This window comes from Equus caballus, chromosome 12 (genome assembly GCF_041296265.1).
Source record: "Equus caballus isolate H_3958 breed thoroughbred chromosome 12, TB-T2T, whole genome shotgun sequence".
In the NCBI taxonomy this organism is placed as follows: domain Eukaryota; kingdom Metazoa; phylum Chordata; class Mammalia; order Perissodactyla; family Equidae; genus Equus; species Equus caballus.
Genome location: NC_091695.1, coordinates 26,725,464 through 26,737,647, shown reverse-complemented (window position 1 = coordinate 26,737,647; position 12,184 = coordinate 26,725,464). Strand labels below are relative to the sequence as shown.

General features: G+C 37.5%; 1 protein-coding gene across 1 annotated transcript; it reads left to right on the top strand.

The window, feature by feature from the left end:
* The first annotated feature begins 2,346 nt into the window (after nucleotides 1–2,346).
* On the top strand, nucleotides 2,347–3,285 carry OR5B155 (olfactory receptor family 5 subfamily B member 155). Its single transcript, NM_001391312.1, has one exon. The coding sequence runs from the start codon at nucleotides 2,347–2,349 to the stop codon at nucleotides 3,283–3,285; it is 939 nt and encodes a 312-aa protein (NP_001378241.1).
* The last annotated feature ends 8,899 nt before the right edge of the window (nucleotides 3,286–12,184 follow it).

Genomic DNA, 12,184 nt, shown 5'->3' with positions numbered 1-12,184 from the left:
ATGTCAAAACTTCCATCTGCAGAAAGTTAGATGATACTTATGAAACATCATGATGATCCTCTAAAAAAGATTAATAAAAAAATAATTAGGGTGATGCTACCATTAAGTGGTAATTTTATTGTGTTCACTGTATGTTTGCCCCCCTATTGTAAGTAAGGAGAAAAAAGAAAACAGGAGAGTGAAATGACTCTTCTTTAAGCTATGAAAGGGACAAAAGAGAAATAGCAAGATCCAAATTTTGTTTTAACATTTCTCCCAGAATTTCATCCTTATTGTTTCTAGCATATCTACACATGTTGACAGTGATATGGCTAAGACACGGGCTTCTGATTAGTTGATAATGGGTTTAAATCCTCACACTAGCTGTGTAATTATAGATCATTACATAACTTCACAAATCCTTAATTCTTCAGCGTTAAAATAAGAATAAGGATACTATCTACCTTACACACACACATATTGTTATATGTAAAGCTCTTAGCATTGGTTGTAGCACATGGTATATGCTAAAAGTGATTATGTATGTTAAGGTGAGCAAACACAACCTTCAAGGGCTAGCCTTGTAAAGTGACAGTGCCAAAGGTGTAGGAGGAAGATGGCAGGAAATAACAGTCAGCATAACGTGGCTGCATTTGCAAAGGACTCAGATTCAGATAAAAAGAATTAAAATACTGTTCCTACACAAGAACAGATTCATATAAAATGTATAACAACACAAAGTGTGTCACAAAAACAGATATGCAGGCTAGAGGGAAGCCACAAACTGAACTCTCACTTTATATCTCTGTGATTCAAATATGGGATGACAGTCATGAAAAAAAAGGGTTTAAGAGAAGAAGACACTTTTAACGCAATTTAAAAGATAAATTTCAAGGAAGAAATTAAGAAAAAAACTGGGTATGCGAAAGAGCAGCCAATTGTATGAGTGGAACAAGGAAAGAATGAAAGTTACTGGAGAGTACAGAAAATCTCCTGATCCTATGGTGTGAGAAAAGGCAAATGGAAGAAGGAAGCTACACGTCTTCAAAATTCACTCACACCCAAAGCCCTGCATCTTACCTCTCACTTTTTCCAAACCAACAGAGAGACCATAATTCCATCCTAATAGTAATTTTATAGCTAATACTTATCACTTAACTCTCAATATTTTACTCATAGTTTTTTGTGTTTTTTTGAGGAAGATTAGCCCTGAGCTAACATCTACCGCCAATCCTCCTCTTTTTGCTGAGGAAGATTAGCCCTGAGCTAACATCCATGCCCATCTTCCTCTACTTTATATGTGGGATGCCTGCCACAGCATGGCTTGACAAGCGGTGCATAGGTCCGCACCCAGGATCCGAATCGGTGAACCCCAGGCCGCCAAAACAGATTATGTGAACTTAACCACTGCACCAGTGGGCTGGCTCCCTCATTGTTTTTTTAATGCATTATCTCATTTAATTCTTACAATAATACCTTGAGTTAGATCTCATTACTATCTTCATTTTGTAAATGGAGAAAATTAGGTTCAGGGGAGTTAGGTTAACACAAATGATTCCTAGATAGTAAGTGGTAGAGTTGATATGTACCTCATCCCAGAGCCCAAGCTCTATACCTGGTTCTATGCTTTCCCCTCAGAATTGCCTCTGCTAGTTGTGCATGCCCCTGCAGCTCCACTTATACCACCACACACACTATACATATGATTCTCAGTTGCTTCACTGTGAAACCCCCAACGCTGAATTTGGACCAATGGAGACAAGTAATTGTGAATTGAGTTAAATCTGATTCTATTTAAATTCAACTAATACAATTTTACTTAGAACCACTCTACTTGGATCCAAAGATTGGCTTTCCATTAATACTTGTGGAAACATGAATAAATTACTCAATGTCTTGGGCCTCACAATTTAAATGAAAGTAACAACTAACCAACCTCATAAGACTGTTGAGAGGAATTATTGGATATACATGTAAAGCATCTAAAGCAGTCCTGGCATATGAGCAACATAGTGGTGTAATCTTTTACTAGGATGGGAAAAACTGGATATGGCACCCCAGACATGTCATCTGAAAGAAGTCATTCAATTTTCCAAATCTCAGTTTACAAATTAAAAAATTTTAAAACTGAGACGAAGATCCATAAAGATCCTTCTAATTCAGCTATTTTTAACCACAAATAAGGTACCAAATTTTGTGGTTAAGCTCATGCTTTAGATATGGAGAATCTTGAAACACATATTATTGCTATAATGAAATAATGCACATGGTATATGAATGTTTCAATTTCACTGTAATCTCTATTCCACTTAACACTCGTACTTTATTTTACTTGGCTACAGGGCATATGATTCTCAAATAACGTAGATGGACAACAAGACAGAAGTGATGCAGTTTATCCTTGTAGGACTAACTGATAACCCAGAATTGCATATCCCTCTCTTTATAATGTTCACTCTGATTTATCTCACAAATGTGGTTGGAAATCTGGGGATGATTCTGCTGATTCTCATGGACTCTCATCTACACACTCCCATGTATTATTTTCTCAGTAACTTGTCTCTGGTAGACTTGTGTTACTCTTCAGCTGTCACTCCCACAGTCGTGGCTGGGTTTATTACAGGAGACAAGATCATTTCCTACAATGCATGTGCTGCTCAGATGTTCTTTTTTGCAGCTTTTGCCACTACAGAAAATTTTTTCTTGGCATCAATGGCTTATGACCGCTATGCAGCAGTGTGCAAACCCCTGCATTACACCACCACCATGACAACAAGTATGTGTGCACGTCTGATCATAGGCTGCTATGCCTGTGGTTTTTTGAATGCTTCCATCCACGTTGGGAACACATTCCGTCTTCCCTTCTGTATGTCCAATGTGGTCCATCACTTTTTCTGTGATATTCCAGCAGTCTTGGCTCTGTCTTGCTCTGATAGGCTTGTGAGTGAGTTGGTTCTTCTTTATGTAGCCAGCTTCAATGTCTTTTTTGCTCTCCTGGTCATCTTGATATCCTACTTATTCATATTTATAACCATCCTAAACAAGCACTCATCTGCAGGATACCAGAAGGCTTTATTCACCTGTGCCTCCCACCTCACTGCAGTCTCCATCTTCTATGGGACTCTTATTGTAATGTACTTACAGCCGAGCTCCAGTCATTCCATGGACACAGACAAAACGGCGTCTGTGTTCTATAGTATGATTATCCCCATGCTCAACCCTGTTGTCTATAGCCTGAGAAACAAGGACGTCAAGAGTGCATTCAAAAAGGTTCTTCTGGAGACAAAATTGTCTGTATGTTTGTGATTTAAATGTCATAAGATTCACAGTAACCTCATTTCATTTCTCTCAGATCTTCCCCATGTACTGACTCATATTTTAGGCCCACACTGAAGCTAAGTTCTTTAAGTTATTACCGTCCCTCTTCAAAAGTTTGTTGTCTAGAAAAAAGGAAATATTATGTTGAGAAATATAATACCAGAATGAGAATGGCTAAGGTGAATCATAAGACATCTTGTGTCCTGCTTGTCAAAAACCTTGTTATGGATATTTGACTCATTCACTCATTCTGCATACATTTCCCCTACCATATGCCGCTATAAACATACATCTAAACCAGGGGCACAAACAAGCCCATGAGCAGAAGTGTATGTATGTGCCTCATGTGGGAGCTTATACACGGGAGTGGGAAATTTGTCATATGTAATGGAATGTGGCTAGCTTTTAACTTACATAATTTAGTAATTAATTGTAGTATTAGAACGTCAATTTATGTTTAACATTATGTATCTACTTTGTTGACTAAGTGTTCTAAGGGTCCTAATTTCAAAATAAAGTGACTTTTAAATGAAAGTATTTGCCTTTTTCTTGACATATTTTATCTGGAGATACATAAATGCAACACAAATTAATTGCTACGTCTTGACTGAGCCATTTTATACAATCAATATATTCACAATATAATTTTTGAAAGAATACAAGAGCCAGAGTATAAGAAAAATGGAGGCGAAATTAAAAACATTTTCTAATTGGAAAATTACTGCATACATACAAATTGTAATTAACTTAAATTATTCTAAATGTCCATATAAATATAAACATGACAGTATCTCTCAGTAATAAAGACAATATGCATTCAATATGCTAGTATAATGCACAATCTTTGTACTTTTAATTTTGATCCTCAGGGGTTTGATACTTATAAAACCTATCTACAGGAATGTACACCCATGTCTAATTTGTTGTCTGTATAAAATAAGAGACTTCAGCATCTCAATATTTGTAAGATTGTGCCTTGAATGTGTTAGGATTCTTGTAGTGGTACTTGTGAATCATTATAGTTTAACACAAATATTCATTTTGGTATTTATGATAATGTTTCTACTCTTGCAATTGTTTCTATCTTTTATTTTAAATGATTATTTAATTTTAAAAATAACAGAAGATTTTCAGAAATAGCACAGAATGTTTCTATATAATCTTGTGGCAGGCTAAAAATAGCTGCCAAAAGATCCATGACCCAATCTCTGGAACCTGGGAATATTAATTTATATGGCAAAAAAGAACTACTGAGATGTGATTAAATTAAGAATTTTAAGATTGGGAGGTTATCCTGAATTATCTGTGTGTATCCTAAATAAAATCCCACATGTTCTTATAGGAAGGAGCCATAGAGGCTAAGATTCTGAGATGATGCTGGAAGAGGAAGCACCAGGAATCTATCTCCTCACCTAGACAATTACACTGAGAATCTGTCTGATGTAACTATTTGGCATTTCTGGAGTCTATTGGCTTGCTACTTCCAGGGGAAGACTTGGATGATAAATTGCAGTTAATTTTGATCATTTTCAGCTCTTAGCACAGTAGCAGGTACCCATTTCCCACTCTGAGCCATGTGACAAAAAGCTGTGCCTGTGTTCCTGGAGCAGCTTGCACACAACTTACAAGAGCCAGGGTGGGCTAAATGACTCTGTCCTCTAAATATTGAGAATTTGTGCTCTGATTGCTGCTTCAGATCACAGAGGTGCAAACAAAGAGGTAGGAGGTCATTGTTGTTCTACTTCCCCTATTATTTCAAGACTCCCTCCCCCCCCCCCCCCATTAGCTGAAGTGACTTCCAGGGGACTTAAAGGGCTATTGCCTGTTTTATTTTCCCCTTAATTTTTTCCCCTTTCTAGAGCCAAACATTAAAGTCTAGAACATTCAAAAACAACTGCATAAAAATAAGTAGATCAGAAAACGACTATACATGCCCAGGGAGAAGCTCAGAAAAGACCTGAGGAGACCTTAAGTTTGCTCATTAGGCTGATCCTCAGCAGAGAGAGAGCCTACAGCAATCAAAAAAACAAAAACAATAACAGAAAAGAGCAAAGGCTGGGGAAAGGGGAGAATATGATGTCCAGATTCAGTGTTCTGGAAGAAATATTAGTTCACTTAACTGTTTATTGATCTCAAGTGTGTTTCAGCCATAATGATGAGCCATGGGAATACAGACTCACGCGAAGTAAACACCATTTTTGCACTCATGGTGCTCAAGTCTAATGGGGAAGATAAACACTGAACAATGAAACACCCTAAGAAGCATGCAATTATATGTAGAAAAAAATGCCATCCATTTATAATTATGTATAGAATAAGCATGTAATTATACATAGAAAAATGAGAGAGAAAAGAAGAAATCTACTTTATATTGGCTGGACAGAATGTTTTCTCATTCTCAGAAATTTTTTTTGAGGGACTGATCAATAACTTTATTGATTAAACAGTTTATTGTGTACTCAAAATATCGTTCAAGTTATCACAATTGACACAATTTTTCATGTATGAATTTCATGTGTGTAATACATTTAGGAAGGCAAATCTGTATTGTCGTAACAAAAAGAAGTCATTTTCAGGTTGTGGCAGTGTCTGATGTTAGGTGAGCCTTAGGGCAGAAGGAAAAGCCCAGAGTTTTCATTTTAGCCAGGGCTAATGACAAAGAACCAATGTGAGAAAGATCATTCCAAAGAAAGTGACAGTATGTACTAATGGCTCCAAATTTAAAAAAAGTTCGTAGAATCTAAAAGAAGCCGATGTGTCTGCAGCATAGATAGCAAAGCCACTTCCTTGATAGTTTCCATTTCAGCATCCTCTGAGAATAAAATCCAAATAAAACCAAACAAATCCATCTATTCTTGATACCAGGGTTGTTGGTCTGGATCACATGACCCCAATAGGCAGGTCATAAAGATAGCTCAAATATTATCATACCAGAAGCAACGAAAATTGGGATTCAAAATTAACTTCAAATTGGAAATGATTTGTTGGAAACCTGCAACATCGTGATAAAAGCCATTGCCGTTTCTTGAGGAATATCCATCATACCCAAGGAGAATAACTTACAGACTGTGAGTTTAAAAACCCATGATAGTGTGAGTAGTTCCTATAATTTTCCTAGAGGTTGTGAATAATTAACCTCCACTCTACTGAGATATGACTTAGTAGTAAACTCGTACACCAAGGTATTCAGCCTGTTCATGTCTCAGTCATCACCATCCCACATGGCCAATGCCTTTTTGTCTTGTCATGGCAAGAATTCCTGCTGTTCTTGCTATTGTAAATGAATCAGAACATTTTTCCCTCTAGGTCCATGTTGTTACCAACATCTATATAGTGTAATGGTTGTGAGCATAGATTGTGCACAGAAATACATCTGGTTTTAAACGTGAGACTTTTCAATTTTCTATCTTTGACACCTTTGGAAAACACCTGTAATAAAGAAGGGATAATAGCACTATCTACATCACAGTGTGATAATATATAGTAGAGTTGAGAGGAATACATGAAATGAGATATGGTCGGGAGAAAAGAGAGGGAGATACAGATAGGCAGGTCATATAGAGATATAATGTCTTGTATTATAAGAAAATTGGGTTAACTTCAGAAACTTTGTATTTGCTAAATAAAGAAGGCAATAATCTGGAATACTTAGTCATCTAGTGAGTTAATTTAAAAAAGTGTTCCATCTCTCCTTCCTCTTTCAGATATAAGAGAATTTTCAAATCAATTCACTTCAAAAGTCACTGGACAGATATATCAATTAGTCACCCTCAGAAACCTATTTATAATCTAATTTATTGCAATTAATAAGAGAAGTTACATAGTAAATAGATATGAAAATTATTATTCAAAAGAGAAGTAGATTGAGTTATGGGATGTATATACATTGATCTCAGCTCTTTTTATGGGTCAATTTATGGCTAAGAAATCTGGCACATAATTTAGTAAAAAGGACTATCAGGGATTATAGCCATGTAGAAGGGAACAGCCTAATTCTGCCAGTGAGTACAACTGTAAAAACTAATTTTTTTTAAAAAGTTGTATAAAGGCATTGAAGAACAACCAAGACAGTCATTAATTGAGAAGCCAAAGTACTAGAGAAAAGAGAAAAGGATTGACATAAACTCCTTATTTTCTTACTAAATATAAGAATTCAATATTTAGCTTGAAAGCACATTAAACACAGCAAAGGAGTAAACTAGTAAAGGGCTCAGTAGAAACTATCCAGGCTAAAAAATGGAGCAGAACACTGATAGAAATTAAAGAAAAGAGCAAGAGAGACATGAATGACCTGGTGAAAAGGCTGTTTATATATGTTTTGAAGACTAAGAAAGGAAGAGGAAAGATAATATGGTAGAAACCATACATAAAGAGATACCTGAGGGGCTGGCCTCATGGCCAAGGGGTTAAGTTCCCATGCTCTGCTTCAGCAGCCCAGAGTTCACCAGTTGGGATCCTGGGCATGGGATCAGGCCACACTGTGGTGGCACCCCACATAGAAAAACCAAAATGACCTACAACTAGGGACTTTGGGGAGAAAAAAAAGATGAAGATTGGCAACAGATGTTAGCTCAGGGCCAAACTTCCTCACCAAAAAGTTTAAAATAAAAGAGATACCTGCTAGAATTTGTCCAAAACAAGAGCAAATTTACTAAATGGGATTTTTTGAGAAGCTCTATATTTGAAGAGTACCAACCTGCAAGTAGAAGACGAGTAAGGTCTGGAGATCTAATGCACAGCATAGTGATTATAGTCCACAAAACTATATTATATACTTCAAAGTTGATAAAAGACTAGATCTCAAATATTCTCACCACAAAAAAGTAATGATAAAATTATAATTATATGACCTGATACAAGTGTTAGCTAATGCTACAGTGGTAATCATATTGCAATATATATATATCAAATTAATACGTTATACACCTTAAATGTAAATGACATTATAAGTTAATTATATCTCAATAAAAAATAAAAAATAATTAAAATACACCTAAGAACATCAATAAAATAACAATTAAAATAGTTAAAAAGTAGACAGAAAATAAATAAATGTTATTGTCAAAAAAAGTAACAGTGAGTCCTTCCTTCTCTTTGTCTCTTTATAAGGGATTTGATGATTTTCTGCAATGGTAAACTTAGATTCCTTTCTATTTATCATGTGTGTATCCAGAATAGGCTTTTACTTTGTTGTTACCATGAGGCTTATATAAAACTTCCCATAACTGTCTATTTTAACAACTTAAAATAACTTCACTAATAACTGATATGTGTGTGGGAGGAGTTTCAGCTTGAAGAAGTCTCCTTAACATTACTTGTAGGCTGGTCTAGTGGTGATGACCTCCTTCAGCTTTTGCTTGTCTAGAAAACTCTTTAGCTCTCCTTCAATTCTGAAGGACAACTTTTCCAAGTAGAGTGTCTTGGTTCACAGTTTTTTTATTTCATCACTTTGAATTTATGGTGCCACTCACTTCCGGCTTGCAAAGTTTCTACTGAAAAATCTTCTGCTTACAGGCTTCTGGGGGGTTATCTTGTATGTAACAAGCTGTTTTTCTCTTCCTACTTTTAGGATTCTCTCCTTGTCTTCAACTTTTGATTTAATTATAATGTGTCTCAGTGTGGGGCTTTTTAGATGTATCTTAATTGGAACTCTCTGAGCTTCCTCATCTGGATGGATGTCTGTTTCTTTCCCCAAGTTAAACAATTTTTCAGTGATTATTTCTTTGAATAAGCTCGCTGAATTTGTGTCTCTTCTCCTTCTGGGACTTTCGTAATGCATATATTTGTCTACTTCATGGTTTCCGTAAGTTCCTTACAGTATCTTCACTCTTTCTTATTTTTTTTCTTTTTGCTCCTCTGATTAGATGAATTCCATTGCTTCTGTCTTTGAGTTCACTGATCCTTTCTTCTGCTTGATCTAGTCAGCAGACAAACCTCTCTATTGAATTTTTCATTTCAGTTATTGTATTCTTCAGCTTTGTGATTTCTGTTTGGTACTTTCTTATATATTCTATCTCCTTCTGGAAATTCTCTCATTGTTCATACCTGGTTCTGCTGACCTTGGTGAGTATCTTTATGACCATTATTTTGAACTCTTTGTTAGGTAAATAACATTGCCATTTCATTAATATATTTTTCTGGAATTTTATCTTATAATGTTGTTTGGAATATATTCTTCTGTTTCTTCATTTTCCTTGACTGTCTGTGCTGTTTTCTGCACATAGGATAAAATAACCACCTCTCTCAGTTTTGACAGTGTGGTCTTATGTGGAAGATGAAACTTATCAATCAGTCTGGTATGACCCCTTGTTTGTTTCTCAAACCTTTGTGATTGTCTGAGTTGCCTTCTTTCTTCTTAGGGGTTCTCTGTTGTTGATGGTTTGCCAAAATCTGTCAGTGTCCCAAACAGGAGGATCTCAGTCAGCACCTAGATGCAGGTCTACTGGAAGCCAGTATCTCAGGCAGTAGCTGGGAAAGTGTATAGCTAGGGCCCTTCCTGGTACAAACTGAGAGGGCTGGGTGTTTTTGCCTGCTCCCTTTGTGCTGGATTCAGGTGTGTAGTTGAGGGTCGAGGCTGCTCCTGAATCCATTCATAACTGCCTCTTTTTTTTTTTTTTGCTACGGTCCTTTGAGATTTATGAATGCAAGCCCCACTGGCTGTCAGAGCCAGGTGATCCAGGGGACTGTCCTTTCAGTGGCAGTTGCAATAACTGGGGCACCAAATGTGTACAAGCTCCTTCCAGGGAGATATGGGCAATTTGTAGCTATCTTGAATTAGAAGGCAGAAGTGGAATCTGCTGGTTTCCCCAGTCTCTGGGGAGAATCAATCAGCCCCTAGATGCATGCTAAATTAGAAGCCTTACCCTCAGGAAACAGCCTTTAAAGTATGAAAATGGACCTCTTTCAGGGAAAGACTGGGAGATGTGCATTTCCATCTTTTCCCTCTGCATTGAGCCCTGGGAGGATAGCTAGTTAAAAACTGTTTCTTTGTTTGTTACCCTCCTGTGGGACCTGCAAATGCAAGCACCTTTGGCTTATCAGAGCCAGACAATCTAGGGTTCTGTGCTTTGGGCAGCAGCTGCAAAATATGGAGGGCAGGACATGTGTACCAGCACCTTCTAGCGAGGTATTGGTGATTCGTAGTGGCCTACAGAGGGGGGCAGGTGGTTTCTGCTGTCTTCTCTGGGAGAAGCCAGGGAGAATTGAAGTCAGCCCCTAGATGTATATTAAATTATAATACTGACACTGAGGCAACAGCTTTTAATGTATGCATATAGGCATACCAGGAGATGGGCATTCTTTGCCTGCTTCCTCTGTACTGGGCTCTTAGAGGAGAGCCACAGAAAATCCTCATGAGCCTGTTAAGAACTGTTTCTTTCTTTGCTATAGTCTTGTAGGCCTTGTGTATGCAAGCTCCATTTGTTACCAGCACATTGGGTTCTTATTGTCCCCCAGGATAGAAATCAAGAGAGACAATAAGCGGGAGTAGAAAAGTAAAAGTTTATTAGCTTGTGCAGAGGAAAGGCACAAGGGAACCAGTGCAGAAAGGAAAGGGGCAAGTGGCTGCCTCCTTAGGGAACAGACTGTGGGGCTTTTGTTAGGCAAAAGCTAGGGAGGAATGTCTTGTCATGGAATGTAGAGGTAGGGTTGTACTTTCACGTGTGCTGTCACATAGCATGCTACTACATGTGATGCATGCATCATTAGCATGCTAGCTCTCCACCCCTGGTGGTGATTTTTACTATGGTAAGGGGCTAGAGTCACCTTCAGTGGACTCCTGGATGCTAGGGCACATGTGTAAGCCCAGGAAAGTCCAGAGGCTGCTGAATGTGAATCTTGGTGGCCTCTGGTTCTCCTAGCTTGCCAATTGGTTAGGGTCCTTATCTTGTTAGGCCAGGGGTCTTGCAGACGGCGCTATATTCTTAGGCTGGTTCCTGTCTCACATTGGCTTTCAGAGATAGGTGTTTGGAGTGCCTGTCCCTCAGCTGAGAATGTTAAAAGTTGGAGTGCTAGATGAAGAATTCAAACCCTTTGCTCATCAGGGAGAGGCTGGGATTTGGGCATTCCCTTTTGATTATATGGCACTATGCTGGACGTGGGGGTTAAAGATGAGAGTGTGCCTCAACATTTCCCACCCATTTCAATGTGAGTGATGTGAATATTTTCTCCTTCTCCCTATGTGAGGGACTTGCTCAGCTATTTCTGGATTTATGATTTATGTAACAGGAAAATGTCTAATATGTCGCTGTAGATTTGGTGTGTCCATTGGTAGAGGTGAGTTCAGGAGGCTCCTTTTTCACCATCTTGTAGAGGAACTTCTCCAGGTTTTAGCATTTTAGGAGAATAACTTGGAGAGATCGGAGAGCTCGGTTACTTTTCTACAAAAGGAAAACACTTCCTTATCAGGAGAGACAATTTGTTGCTTTGATTTTTCATTTGGTTCTGAAGGATATGTCCCTTACATTTAAATATCTCTACCATGCCATAGCAAGGTATGTTGGCACTTCATGTTAAACCACAGGAGTCCTAAATGCTAGATTCCAGACACCACATGGAACAAAGTATACTTCCCTCTTCCCACATATGAGGCTAAGGTTTAAAAATATATATATTTTTGTATGTGTTCTAAATATGTTCTAACTTATTTAGATAGGAAAAGAATATTCAAAGAAAAACCAATATGCAGAGTATTGATAATTCAAAGAAATACTCTTTAGACTCAATAAAATAAGATAATAGTTTCCTTTTTCAAAGACATCTTCATAACTGTTACCACTCCTGTGAACTATTCTTAGTGTGCTAACACACTGAAATTAAAAATCTAGGTAAGATAATTCTTCGAGACAGACAAGAACAGTCAGGTCAGCCTCTAACCTGAGGTAAATGT